The 12,609-nt window shown below is 43.3% G+C and overlaps 1 protein-coding gene across 1 annotated transcript; it reads left to right on the plus strand.

Annotated features, from left to right (window-relative positions):
• The first annotated feature begins 21 nt into the window (after positions 1-21).
• On the plus strand, positions 22-6,414 carry SAYSD1 (SAYSVFN motif domain containing 1). The gene is made up of 2 exons (XM_072833174.1): positions 22-318; positions 5,816-6,414. Exons 1-2 carry the CDS (start codon positions 112-114, stop codon positions 6,158-6,160), a joined length of 552 nt encoding a protein of 183 aa, XP_072689275.1. The 5' UTR covers positions 22-111; the 3' UTR covers positions 6,161-6,414.
• The last annotated feature ends 6,195 nt before the right edge of the window (positions 6,415-12,609 follow it).

The raw sequence follows: 12,609 nt of genomic DNA on the forward strand, positions 1-12,609 counted from the left end.
CGCGCAGGCGCGGCCCGGAGCCGCCGCTGCGCAGGCGCACTGCAGCCGGACGCCCGGCACCGCGGAGAGCCGGGGCCCCGCGAGCGGGAGCGCGCTCCCGAGGCGCGCGCCATGGAACAGCGGTTAGCCGAGTTCCGGGCGGCCAGGAAACGGGCCGGGCTGGCGGCGGAACCCAGCACGCGGAGCCACGGTGCGCAAACCGCAGGAGAGAAGGCGGAAGCGGCCGCGACTCCCAAGGCAGCCCCAGGCTGGCTGACACGGTTCCTCGTGTGGAAACCGAGGCCCGCCAGCACCCGGGCCCGGCCCAGCCTCGCTCAGGTGAGAGGGAGGCCTCGCCCCCGGGACCTGGCTTCCGGGACGCCGTCTGCGCCTCCGGGCAAGCCTCGGTCGGCGCCCCGCCCGCGCCCCGCCCACGCCCGCGCCCCGCCCACGCCCGCCGCCTGGTGCCCCGCGGGCCCCGCCCCCGCCGAGGAGCAGGCCCCGCCCCTCCGGCGGCTCCCACCGCGGCTGGCGGCGCTGGGCTGCTGCGCGGCGGCAGTGCCCGGGCGTCTCCGGCCACTCGTGTCAGCGCTGATCCGTGGCTTTGACATTTTTTTTTTCCCCCAGCCTGCGACCCACGCAGCTCCTGTTTGCAGTCGGGAAACGAGGGGTCTAGGGCCCTGGAAAAACGCACCTCTGCCCTCGAGTTCCTCACAGCGAGTGGTTGTGATGCCCTGCGGCTTCGGGGAAGCCTCTCCACCACCACTTGCAGCCTCAGCCCTCCGCTAATAGGGCGTAAAGGGTCTAATTGGATACTGCTAAGAAGTGGCAGTAGCGAAGTATGTCTCTGACTTCGCACCTCGGCCGCATGCAGCCCGGACAGCCTCTGCTCTAGACATGGCATTTGAACACAAAACTTGCAAAAATGGGGTCCCTCTAACTGCGAGAGGTGGCCGTAGCTTGTGCACGCTTGTGCACCGCTGTTGAACTAGGGAAACGTACTCAAGTGCAACAGTAAATGTTCAGGTGAAAACAGTATTTCGATGAGTATTACAGACTTGTCACCCTTTAATTCTTGGTATCCTCGTGTTTTGCAGATGAGCTTGATGCCCATCTGTATTTTCATTTCGTTTTCACTCAGGAGTGATGCGGCAAGGGGCCTTGCAGGTGTGAGATTGGATTATCTGTGTTGGAATACAGGACACGACACCGAGGGAAATTCGGTGCTTTGAGACAATCTGTGACAAAGTCTTTGTATCTCAAAAGTGTAGTGAGAGCCAAAAACCCCTTTTGAAAATGAAAAATGTACCGAAGCAGAAGTGTACCTTACTCCTCTTAAAATTGTTTCTCTTAGTTCATTTATTATTGCACAAAATCTGGTTTTAGGCAATTTTTTTTTTAAACCAACGAGAACTTATTGTTACTCGATTTTGATTAGATATTATTCTCCATGACATGCAGGGTTCCATCAGACTTAGAGAAAGAGTTCAGCAGGGTTCAAACAATCCCATTTCCTTGCATGCAGTTTGTCTCAGGGTAACTTTATTGTTGATTAGAACTCACTGAGCATAATCGCTTAAGATTTTAGAATCTACTTCCCTTACCCTTTTTCCTCTCTGCAGTTAAAAAACAATGTCTAACCCACACAATGAGGATTTGCCTGTAATGTCTCATTTCCAAAGGACTATGAGATCATTGAATTGGACCCAGAGAAGCTGAGCTTGAGAAAGTTTCCATTAAAAACCCAAAAGCTGATGTCCTGACACAAGGATGACAGGACATGCTGGACTCACAGTTGGTTCTTATTAATTACTCTGTTTTTCATAAGGAATTCTGTCTTAAGCACATTTTCATTGATTCTGTTATCATTCCTGGGTTTGCTCTGGTGTGAAAATTCTCATTAAATTGTTTTTTTTTTCCCCTCCCAATTTACCATCCATCTCTCTTAATAATTTTGCTGACAGAAGGTGGCTTGTCAGAAATTTCTTTAGCCTTCTATTTGTAATTGCTTCTTGGTTGTCATTGATAAGGAAGCATCCATATCCTCCGTCTGCCACTCTTGAATTTAGCTTGAAGAAAACAGTCCCCAAGATAAAATATTTCTTTCTGTGACAAGTTTCTACCACAGTAAGCCCAGAACGCTTATGACTTTCAATTCTGCAGAACCACCCCCCTCTGCCCCGTCTCCCTCACCAGGCATACCCCCACAGCAGCCCCAAGTGCCCACACATCCTGTGACTTCTCACCCCAAGCCTTGGCTCAGGTTGACCACTGCTCAAATGCTCTCCTTCTTTGGAGTCACCTGGCTAAGCACAGCCTTTGCATCACTCCCTTGGATCTAGGAATCCTCTTTTAATATCTTCCTTTCCCTCGCCATCATTCATTTATTCAGCAAAATTATATCCTGTGCCCACTCTGTTCCAGCTGCTGTCCTTAATCCGAGGAAACAGGGTGATAAAGGTCGATGAAGCCCTGTTCTCGCAGAACACACATTTGCTTTGGGGGCCACAGACAATAAACAAAAGAGTGGAATAATGAATGCTATGAAAGGGGAAAAAACAGGATAGTGTGATAGTGAGTTGGGGGGGTGAGAGATGCAGAACACCTTTAGATCGAGTGGGCAAGGAGGACCTCATTGAGGAGGTGACATTTCATAAGGAGGAGCCACTTTTGGAAAAACCCAAGACAAGGCCAAGGGCACATGTGGTAACATTTTTTCTGAGGTTTGTAGGCGAAGAGGGAGCCAGCCAGGTGGTATGAAGGCAAGTGGGCATTCGGCTCAAAAAACCACAGGTGCAAAGGCCCTGAGGTGGGAAGCAGCTTGGTATTTAAGAAATGGAAGTATTTTCCCTAAAGGATGCCCCCATGTGCTGTGACCACCACAAACACTTCCATACACAGCTTTTATAGCAGAAGCCACACTGGTACTAACCACACTGGTACTAAAGCCAGTGCCAAATAAGGTAAAGGAATTTCTGTATCTCCCTTCTTGTTTGTTTCTTTTGCTAGTTGGTTTGCGGCTTCTACCCTCCTCCATCTCCTTCTAGGTCTAACCCTTCCTCTTGCCATCTCCCATAAAGGCCCCTTAATTAAAGTACAAAGGGCTTTGGAAGGAGACCATCCTAGGATTCTAGACTAACCTCATCTCTGCCTATCACTAGCTGTGTGACTTTAGGGGAGTAACTTAACATCTCAGTGTTTCCTTATCAGTAAGTTGGGATTAATAGTGCCTGTCTCCTGGATTACAGGATATCTTGAAGGCACCCAATAAGTGGTGGCCATAAGCATTATTCTTTCTATACTCCCTCAATAATAAATTCAGTCTACTATGAATTTCAAGTCGTATACATTCCAAGTATATTCTGTATCCCTCAGTCCATCATTTCTCTCTGACTTCTCCATCACCCCCCTACTTATGCCTGGTCCTCCTGCATGAGCTGCTCACAATTTACCTGCTTTTGCTCTTGTAGCCCATTCTCTGCTTGGCAGCCAGAGTATAGTTTTAAATATAAATCAGATTATATTAGTTCCCTACTGCGACTTTCAGTGATTTCCCTATTGTTGCACACTGGTCAAATTGGAAAGGGACATTTATTTACTTAACAAATGTGTGTGTGTGTGTGTGTGTGTGTCAGAAGGGGGTGTGTTGCTGATAGCATGTTAAAGGCTTTTCCAATCTCCCTGAAAAAGTGTAATAATTACAACATTGACACGAAAAAAGGTTCTAACAAAATGGAATTTCTGAAGCAACGTAAATCAGATGACCTCCGTTTTTTTATTGAGACCAAATGATGTTTGTGATCCCCTTTTAAATTATCACAGAATGGGGGGATATAATTGAAGAAATGAACTAGAAGTTATGCTCTGTATTGAGAAACTGTGTGTGAGGTGCTGTGTTTGGGTCTAGAGATGCCAAAAGATAATGAATGGCAGTCCATTGGCCTCCTGGTAGCAATCTAGGGACCTGTGTGACCTGCATTAAAAGAAAAACAACTGGCAGATAGTTTGGTGCTTAGTGAGAAAGAGAAGCAGTTAGTGCTCTGGGAGGCTGAGGAGGCACCCTCTCTCTGTTGATGGCCGAGGTCAAGCATACACATTTCTTTTTTTTTTTTTAATTTATTTTTTATTGGTGTTCAATTTACCAACATACAGAATAACCCCCAGTGCCCGTCACCCATTCACTCCCACCACCCCCCCGCCCCACCCTCCTCCCCTTCTACCACCCCTAGTTCGTTTCCCAGAGTTAGGAGTCTTTACGTTCTGTCTCCCTTTCTGATATTTCCCACACATTTCTTTTCCCTTCCCTTATATTCCCTTTCACTATTATTTATATTCCCCAAATGAATGAGAACATATAATGTTTGTCCTTCTCCGACTGACTTACTTCACTCAGCATACATATTTCACCAGTCATGCTGGCCTCGAAAGAAGGCAGAGGGCTGAGGAATGGGTAGGAAGTGGAGCCTGTCCCAGGCTACAGGTGGGCAGTGTCTTTGGGTAGTAACACCTGTTGAACTGTGGTAGAAATCCATTGATAGAGCAGTGGATTGTGGATTGTGTTGTACACGGAATTTTTTTTAGGCCGTTGTTTTTCAGACTGCAAACCGTGACCTATTGGTGGTGAAATCAATTTAGAGGATCTAGTTCTCTGTTAGAAATACTTAAAAATGGAACAGAAAATGAGGATTTCATATGTGGTGAAGGTATTTATTGGTTTGTGAAACTTTTTCTACATATATAGCTGGGCAACGGTACAAAATGTATTTCTTATTATGGTCCATACCCAAAAATGTTGAAAAAATACTGGACTAGGGCAGCCCCAGTGGCGCAGCGGTTTAGCGCCGCCTGCAGCCCAGGGCATGATCCTGGAGACCCTGGATTGAGTCCCACGTCAGGCTCTCTGCATGGAGCCTGCTTCTCCCTCTGCCTGTGTCTCTGCCCCTCTCTCTCTCTCTCTCTGTGTGTCTCTATGAATAAATAAATAAAATCTTAAAAAAAAAATACTGGACTAGAGCTCAGGCCTCTCTAAAGCTGCCTAAATATCTGTGTCTCCTGTTAGCACCCAACACAGGGGTCCGTGTACTGGCACTTTTCTGTTGAATGAATGGAAGGCCTTGCTTGGATTCCGGCCCAAGGAGTTTGAATTTTAAACTTCAGGCAGTAAAATTTGTTGAAGGTTTGTGAATAAGAGATTGATGGGTATTTTAGGAAATTCACTTAGCAGCTTTATGTAGGATGGTTTGGAGAGGGAAGAAATTGGAGGCAGGGAGTCCAGTTAGGAGAGACTGCCTGGACCTGGGGGTGTGTAGGACCGTCCTGGGATGGAAAGGTTGTGGCTATACTGATGATTTGTTTTTAATAAGTGGAAGGGATTTTTATTTCCTGTTTCTGGTATACTTCTCAGTTTAGAATCATGTCACTCACAAAACTATAGCTCATCTAATCAAGTCAATAAACATTAATTCTGTGTGTAAGCATTAGGTGTGGTTGTTGCATTATCAATTACTGGGGAGTTTCTGTATGGGGCACAAGTTAGCCCTTTATAGCAGAAGACTAATCTGAGGAAGTGACTCCCATGAATGGGAATCCATCTAAATGCTGTAAAGTTTTTTTTTTTTTTTTTTTTTATCAAGTCACACACATCTCAGTAAGTGCAGATCAGTTTCGATTCAGTCGGAACAGGGCATGTGAGTTCTTTGGAGATGATTGTTTTAGAGAGCAGGGCAAGAAAATAGAAATCAATGAACCGGAGGCCTTCTCAGGGCAATGAGAACTCTCTCTCCAAATTGGTTTTGATCTCTGAGCCCATTACTCTTTGTTTGTTTCTGTGTCCTAGGAAGTGGCTCAGCCTGGGAGCAGCACATCACAGCCACCACGGAATACAGCCATTCCTCTGTCATCGCCCCGGGACCAGTCTGTCCTGACCAGCATCACTTTCCTGAAGGTTCTTCTCTGGTTGGTCCTGCTGGGACTGTTTGTGGAACTGGAATTTGGCCTGGCCTATTTTGTCCTGTCCTTGTTCTACTGGATGTACGTCGGGACACGAGGCCCAGAAGAGAGGAAAGAGGGAGAGAAGAGTGCCTACTCTGTATTTAACCCAGGCTGCGAAGCCATCCAGGGCACCCTGACTGCAGAGCAGTTGGAGCACGAGTTACAGTTTAGACCCCTGGTGGGGAGATAGACCAACTCTGTTGTCATGCAGCTAGCCTCACATGTAGTCCTCAGAGCCCTTCTGTGTGGGCTTGCGGGTTTGACTTCAGGTGCCCAAGAATAAGGACAGCTTGCAGGTTAGTTCTGGGACGCTGAAGTGCTACATTCTTTCCCAGATCTTTTGCTGCAGTTTTATCTTTGAACTTTTCTTTGGTTTTAGTGAAACCCTGTGAAAGATACCACTGTGGATCTGATGCAATTTATAAAAATTACCTACTCAGGAAAGTGATCTGTTTGTCTCATTATTTGAGAGAGATGGTTTTCAGAGCATTAGAAGGGCACTGAGGAGGTAACTTTAAAATACCCAGCTGTTTAGGGACGCCTGAGTGGCTCATTTGAGCATCTGCCTTTGGCTCAGGTCATGATCCTGGGGTCCTGGGATCGAGCTCCACATCAGGGCTCCCTGCTCAGCCGGGAGCCTGCTTCTCCCTCTCCCACTATCTGATGCTCCCCTTGCTTGTGCCCTCTGTCTCTGTCAAATAAATAAAGTCTTAAAAAAAAAAAGTACCCAGCTATTTGAAGGAATGGGGCAGTACATCAGAACTGTGTATTAAAATAAGTTTTCTTTAAGTCTTTTCATATTTATAGCATTTTTTTTTCCTGGAAAGTTTAAGCTGCAAGTTTTAGTTTTTGTTTTTTGGGATTTTTGTTGTTGATATTGTTTGTTTTTTGTTTTGTTTTGTTTTGTTTTGTTTTTGTTTTTCCTTCCTGCTTTAAATCTTGCTTTTTTTCTTTTTGGTCATTAATGGTATTGAAAAAATATCTTTTTTTTCTTAATGAGAAATTGTTTTTTAAAGATTTTATTTATTCATGAGAGATGCAGAGAGAAGGCAGAGACACAGGCAGAGGGAGAAGCAGGCTCCCTGCAGGGAGCCCGATGTGGGACTCGATCCTGGGACTCCAGGATTATGACCTGAGCCAAAGGCAATGTTCACTGCTGAGACACCCAGGCGTCCTGAAAAAATGTCTTTCAAACATCTACTTTTCAACAAAAGATCCCCGTTGCCCATCACCATTTTTCACTCTCCTCAGTTATTCTGCTTCTACTCAATGAAGGAAGATGAGACAAAGTCCTAAGTGACAGGTGTGAGGAGGGATTTCACAAAGTCAGTGTTGATAGATTTAGTAACTGGCTATTGATGAATTCAACAAGAAAATAATTCTTGAGTGTATTCAAATGAGAACTATGGAAGTGGAACTCCAGACTTACTGGCAACTTGGTTTGTTTCTTATATTCTGAGGGCTCTAGAATAAGCAGCCCTGTCACCTGTGGCCTCTGGTAAGAAATTATGTAAATGGTGGTAAACAGACATGATTTCAGTTGTCCTTCCAGTACAAAGTTAGAGTTTGGGTTCATTAAATTTGGGCAAAGTAAACCACTAAATACCTTTTTTATGAGATCACACTGATGAGTAAGTAGAGTCTGGTTTTAAAGCAATAGTTTTTTCTAAACTTAAGATTTTAAGAAATTAATGATTCCTCCATAAGTTTTCATAACTTCAGAATGCAGTTATTCTTACATAATGACAATAACTTTAATACTTATGAGATGTCATTAAATAATAGATGCTTGTTGCTGAATTCTTTTTTCATTCTTGTCTGATTTGCTTCATACAGCACAACCTTAGCTCAATTTAAATTTAACTCCTATTCATTGAGTGCCAGTACTCTGGCTGGCGTTTGAGATATGATAGTGAAGAAAGCAGACATATTCTTTTTTTTTTTTTTTAAGATTTTATTTATTTATTCATGAGAGACAGAGAGAGAGAGAGGCAGAGACACAGCAGAGGGAGAAGCAGGCTCCATGCAGGGAGTCTGACATGGGACTCAATCCCAGGTCTCCAGGATCACGCTCTGGGCTGAAGGTGGTGCTAAACCGCTGAGCCACCTGGGCTGCTCAAGCAGACATATTCTTACTGCTCTGAGCATACAGTCCAGCTGGGACGGTGGTAGACAAAGTAAAACAAGCAATATCAATAATAGAGTGAGACAGGGCGCCTTGCTGGCTCAGTTGGAAGGGCATGTGACTCTTGATCTTGGGGTCATGAGTTCTAGCCCCATGTTGGGCATAGAGATTAAGTAAATAATTTTAAAAAATAATAGAGTGAGGGAAGTTTCAGTTGTAGGAAGAATACAGAGGGTATACTCTCATGATCACACTTTGAGGCTAACTAACTGCCTTTGTTGAAAATTCTTCTCACCTCCTTAGCATCTCTCTCCAGCCCTTTGCTGATTGGGAGTTTAGCTGTCGCTCAGATGTCAGTTCATCTCTTGAGCTGAATTCTCTTTACCTCATAAAGAAGTCTTCTGCAGGTTCTGTCTAACTGGGCCCCTAGAAAGTGTGGGAAACAGATGAATCCCTATTAAGCAGGCAAGTTTTGATTGTATTTAAGATACATGATTTCATTTCCTGATTTATTTTCTTAAGCCTTTCTTCATTTCCCTGCTATTTTACTTGGGCTTTTACATTTCATACAAGCCAAATACAAGGAAGAAATATCCCTGATCAAAGACTCACTACAATGCCCAGTTCAGTAAGCATTGTTCTAGGAAAGAATTTTCATTTCAAAAATGTGTAAATCAAACTTTTACCTAAAGCAAAGGGCCTATAACTCTGAACTGGGAACATGTGATCCAATTAGCAGTCTCAGCAGAGACTTTGTTTAAGCATAGGAGAGACTCGACTTAGCAGTGGACACCTCACTAGCATTCTTTGAAAATGTAGCTGTGTATAATGAGGTGGAGCTTGATTGCCTTAAGCTCATCTTTCAAGGGATTTTCTGTGCACAATCTATCACCTCTCCTAGCTCACCTCTTGCCAAAGGTTGCATATAATGACAGCATTAACTTCTAGGAAAAATGGGGTGTGAACCAATTAAATGCATGGCAGGGAGGAGAGAAAAGGACAGTATGTATTTGCTGTTCTTATCAGACCATTAGGCTTTAGGTGCAGTCTTGATTTCCTGAATTTAGAAAGGCCTATTGATCACAGAATTTCCACTCAGGGCCCTACCATTAGCTCAGCAAGCAGCTTCCATTAAAGGCTGCTTCTGTCACCAGGGAACTTGAAATCCCAGAGATGCATTCAGTCCCTATGATTGCTGTGTGCACGGGTTGAGGTCATTTCTGTCTGAACCTTACAAGTACATTGGTTTTTGCTTTTATTCACATTATCCTATCTTGTCTATTCATAGACACTGTTAAACGAACCTCTGCTTGTAGAGCTGGAAGGGACCCCAAAGTACCATCAAATGCATCCCCCTCACCTTGGGCACGTTTATTCCTGGCCAAATATTTTTTTTTCCTAGTGACCCCTAAAGAAGAATCCAGGTACAAGATGTAGGCACTTTTTAGGAAATTCTTTACTGAGACACTTGAGCCACCCTCAGTGCCACTCCATGTTATTTCTTATCTAATCTCAGGGGACATGGAAAATCCTCCAGACTGGTGAAATGTTACTCTGTTCTCTCTCAGTCCTCTCTGTTCTGCAGGCTAAATCACCCAAATTGTACCTCTGGGACAATCATTTCCAAGTTAGCCTTGACCCATTCTGAAGGTTCTGGGTCAGGGCAGGGTGAATGTCCCCGTTGGTAGGTGCAGTGACTTTTCTCAAAAACTCTAGAGTTTTGCTGGTGATGATTTAGGTATATATATTTTATGCTATTAGGGTTGTGCTTTGAGTTGAGGTCTTCCACATTTGCCTTTGACTGATCTCTTCCTTAAGATTAGGCTCATAAACTGCTACAATTTAAAAAAAAAGTTACACAATTGACAGAATGATGATCCTCAGCTGGGCAGAAGAAAGTAACATTCTAACTGCATGTTTTCCTGCCCCTCTCACTGTTGACTGTTTACCAGCAAATTTGTATTTAGGCTTGGCGCTGCTGGGGACCGGTAAGTGAGCTTGTGCTGTCAGTGCACACTGTTCCACTGTGAGAGCCGGGATACCTGGTGGGGCTGGGATGCCATGGAGCATCTTGCCACCAGGGGGTAGCACGGAGCTGCTGCTATACATCACCAGCCCTTCTCCCTACACTTGATAATTTATGTGATGTGGAAAACCCACCGGGCTGTTTATCTGAACCACTTGTGCTACTTTTTTGGGAATTCTTTTTCACTCTAAAATTCACAGAGGAAAGGGCTCATCAGAGGTCCTGGGAAAGGCACAGAAAACTACCAGAAGTGATTTATACTGATATTTTAAAATAAAACAACAGCCCGTCTCTAGACTTAGCAGGCAGTACTGTGCTTTGAAGGGGTTGGCACTGTGCTTGTCTATATCAGCTTTGTTGGAGGCGGCCTGGGGGGGAAGGGGGATACTAGAAACTTGTACAGCCGGTGGAGAAACTTGATCCCTAAGCCCAAGAAAGTAAAATTTGAACTGTGTGCTCTGGTCTTTTGTCACCTACTTTTTTATTTTGCAGCATTGGAGCATTGGGTTAGACAAAGATTTGGATCTCTCAAAAAGCTGAGAGAGAAGACAAAGTACACAGAGAACCACATTATAAAGGCTTGTAACACAATACAGATGTTTATAAAGGTCTAAGCAGTGTGTGTGTGTGTGTGTGTGTGTGTGTGTGTGTGTTAGGGGAGGAGTCAGCAGGAGAGATCACTTTCTTTTTTTTATTTTTTTTATTTTTTTTTTATTTTTTTATTTTTTGAGATCACTTTCAAATCTAAATTCTATACTGAGTAGGATTGTCATTTTTAAATGAACAATTCTGAGTTTCCTTAAGTCATAGATGAATATTTTGAAAAGTGTGGACTATGGGCCACCTGCATTAGAATCTCTTGTAGTGATGTTAAAATTCAGATTCCAGGGCCCCACCTAGACCTGCTGCTGGAGAATGTCTGGGCCTAGCACCCTGAGAATCTGTATTTTAGCAGCCTCCTTCGGGCAGTCTCAAGCCAAAGTTCACCAAAGAACAAGAACCACTGATATCACAAATGTTTAAATAGGAAGGAAACTTAGCATATATTAGATCTAAGCAAAGAAAGATAAGTGTTTTGTAAAGGGGCAACAAGGTTCACCATTTTTCGAACTGTTCATTTGGAACACATGGAGAAGAACACATGCATGGCTTTAAAATGCTGAGGAACTAACTCCAAAGACTATAAGGTAATTAAAGATGCATTATTTTTGAAGTTTTCTTTAAAAACAATTATTGCAGGGGCACCTGGGTGGTTGAGCATCTGCCTTTGGCTCAGGTTGTGATCCTGGGGTCCTGGGATCGAGTCCCATATGGGGCTTCCCCTGCAGGGAGCCTGCTATTCCCTCTGCCTATATCTCTACCTCTCTTTCTGTGTCCCTCATGAGTAAATAAATCTTTAAAAAAATTATAAAAACAATTACAAAAAGAAACACAAACTCGTTTTAAAACATTGGAATCATAAAAAAGAATATTTTATTTTTGTACTTGCATACAGGAGTTCAGGAGGCATGTAAGTTTTACAGGGGTAGAGTCTCCCTCCCCCATGTCACACTATTCTCTGTCCAGCCCACAAACAGTAGCACACTATGCACACTATTCTGCTCATTGCTTTCTTTTTTCTCTTTTAGGTTTCGGGCTTTATTTACACACACTTAATATTTTTATGTAAGAGAATGACACAATCTAATTTTAATTTTTTTATGTATTTTTAAGTAAATCTTAAATATTTATTTAATAATTAAATATTAATTTATCTTAATGTTTATTTGATAGGGAGTACAAACAGCAGGAGCAGCAGGCAGAGGGAGAGGGAGAAGCAGACTCCCTGCTGAGCAGGGACCACAATGGGGAGCTGGATCCCAGGACCCTGGGATCACCACCTGAGCTGAAGGCAGATGCTTGACTGACTGAGTCACCCAGGCACCTCCCCCAATTTTCATTCTTTTTTTTTTTTTATTTTTTATTTTTTATTTTTTTTTCCCAATTTTCATTCTTAAGAGATCACCTGCGCTATCACATGGAGAGTGGATTCTCTGTGTCCTTCATCTGGCCACCCACCCACCCATCCATTCACTTATGGAGCACCTGACCTTTTTGTTCCCATTGGTGAAACTGTTTACATTACTTTTTATTCAACTATCTTTTAAGATTTTTTTTTAACAGATTGAGAATATGGCAAAACTATTGGATTATGAAGTATATTTATACATTCTATTTTTTGTGTTACAGTAGAAGGTTTTAATTTGGGGAAACCAATAATATTAATGATAATGATAATGAAAAAACTAAATCGGAATATCCTAAAAGTCAACACAACAAAAATCACAAATATTTTAGAAAAGGAACCAAATAAAATCTGTTACCATTTATTTCCAAAAAAGATACATTTGTGCATTCGTTAGTTTAATAGCATTCTACTGAATAAATTTTTTTTTACTGAATTCTTTCATTGGTGAAAGAATTACAATTCATAAATGTGACCAAATGA

Source organism: Canis lupus, chromosome 7, assembly GCF_048164855.1.
Source record: "Canis lupus baileyi chromosome 7, mCanLup2.hap1, whole genome shotgun sequence".
Classification (NCBI taxonomy): domain Eukaryota; kingdom Metazoa; phylum Chordata; class Mammalia; order Carnivora; family Canidae; genus Canis; species Canis lupus.

What these genes read in the sequence shown, in the direction of transcription:
- SAYSD1 (XM_072833174.1), top strand. Translation starts at nt 112, where the DNA reads ATGGAACAGCGGTTAGCCGAGTTCCGGGCGGCCAGGAAACGGGCCGGG. An exon ending in CCCGGCCCAGCCTCGCTCAG is followed by an intron (nt 319 to 5,815) that starts GTGAGAGGGAGG and finishes TCTGTGTCCTAG; the next exon opens with GAAGTGGCTCAGCCTGGGAG.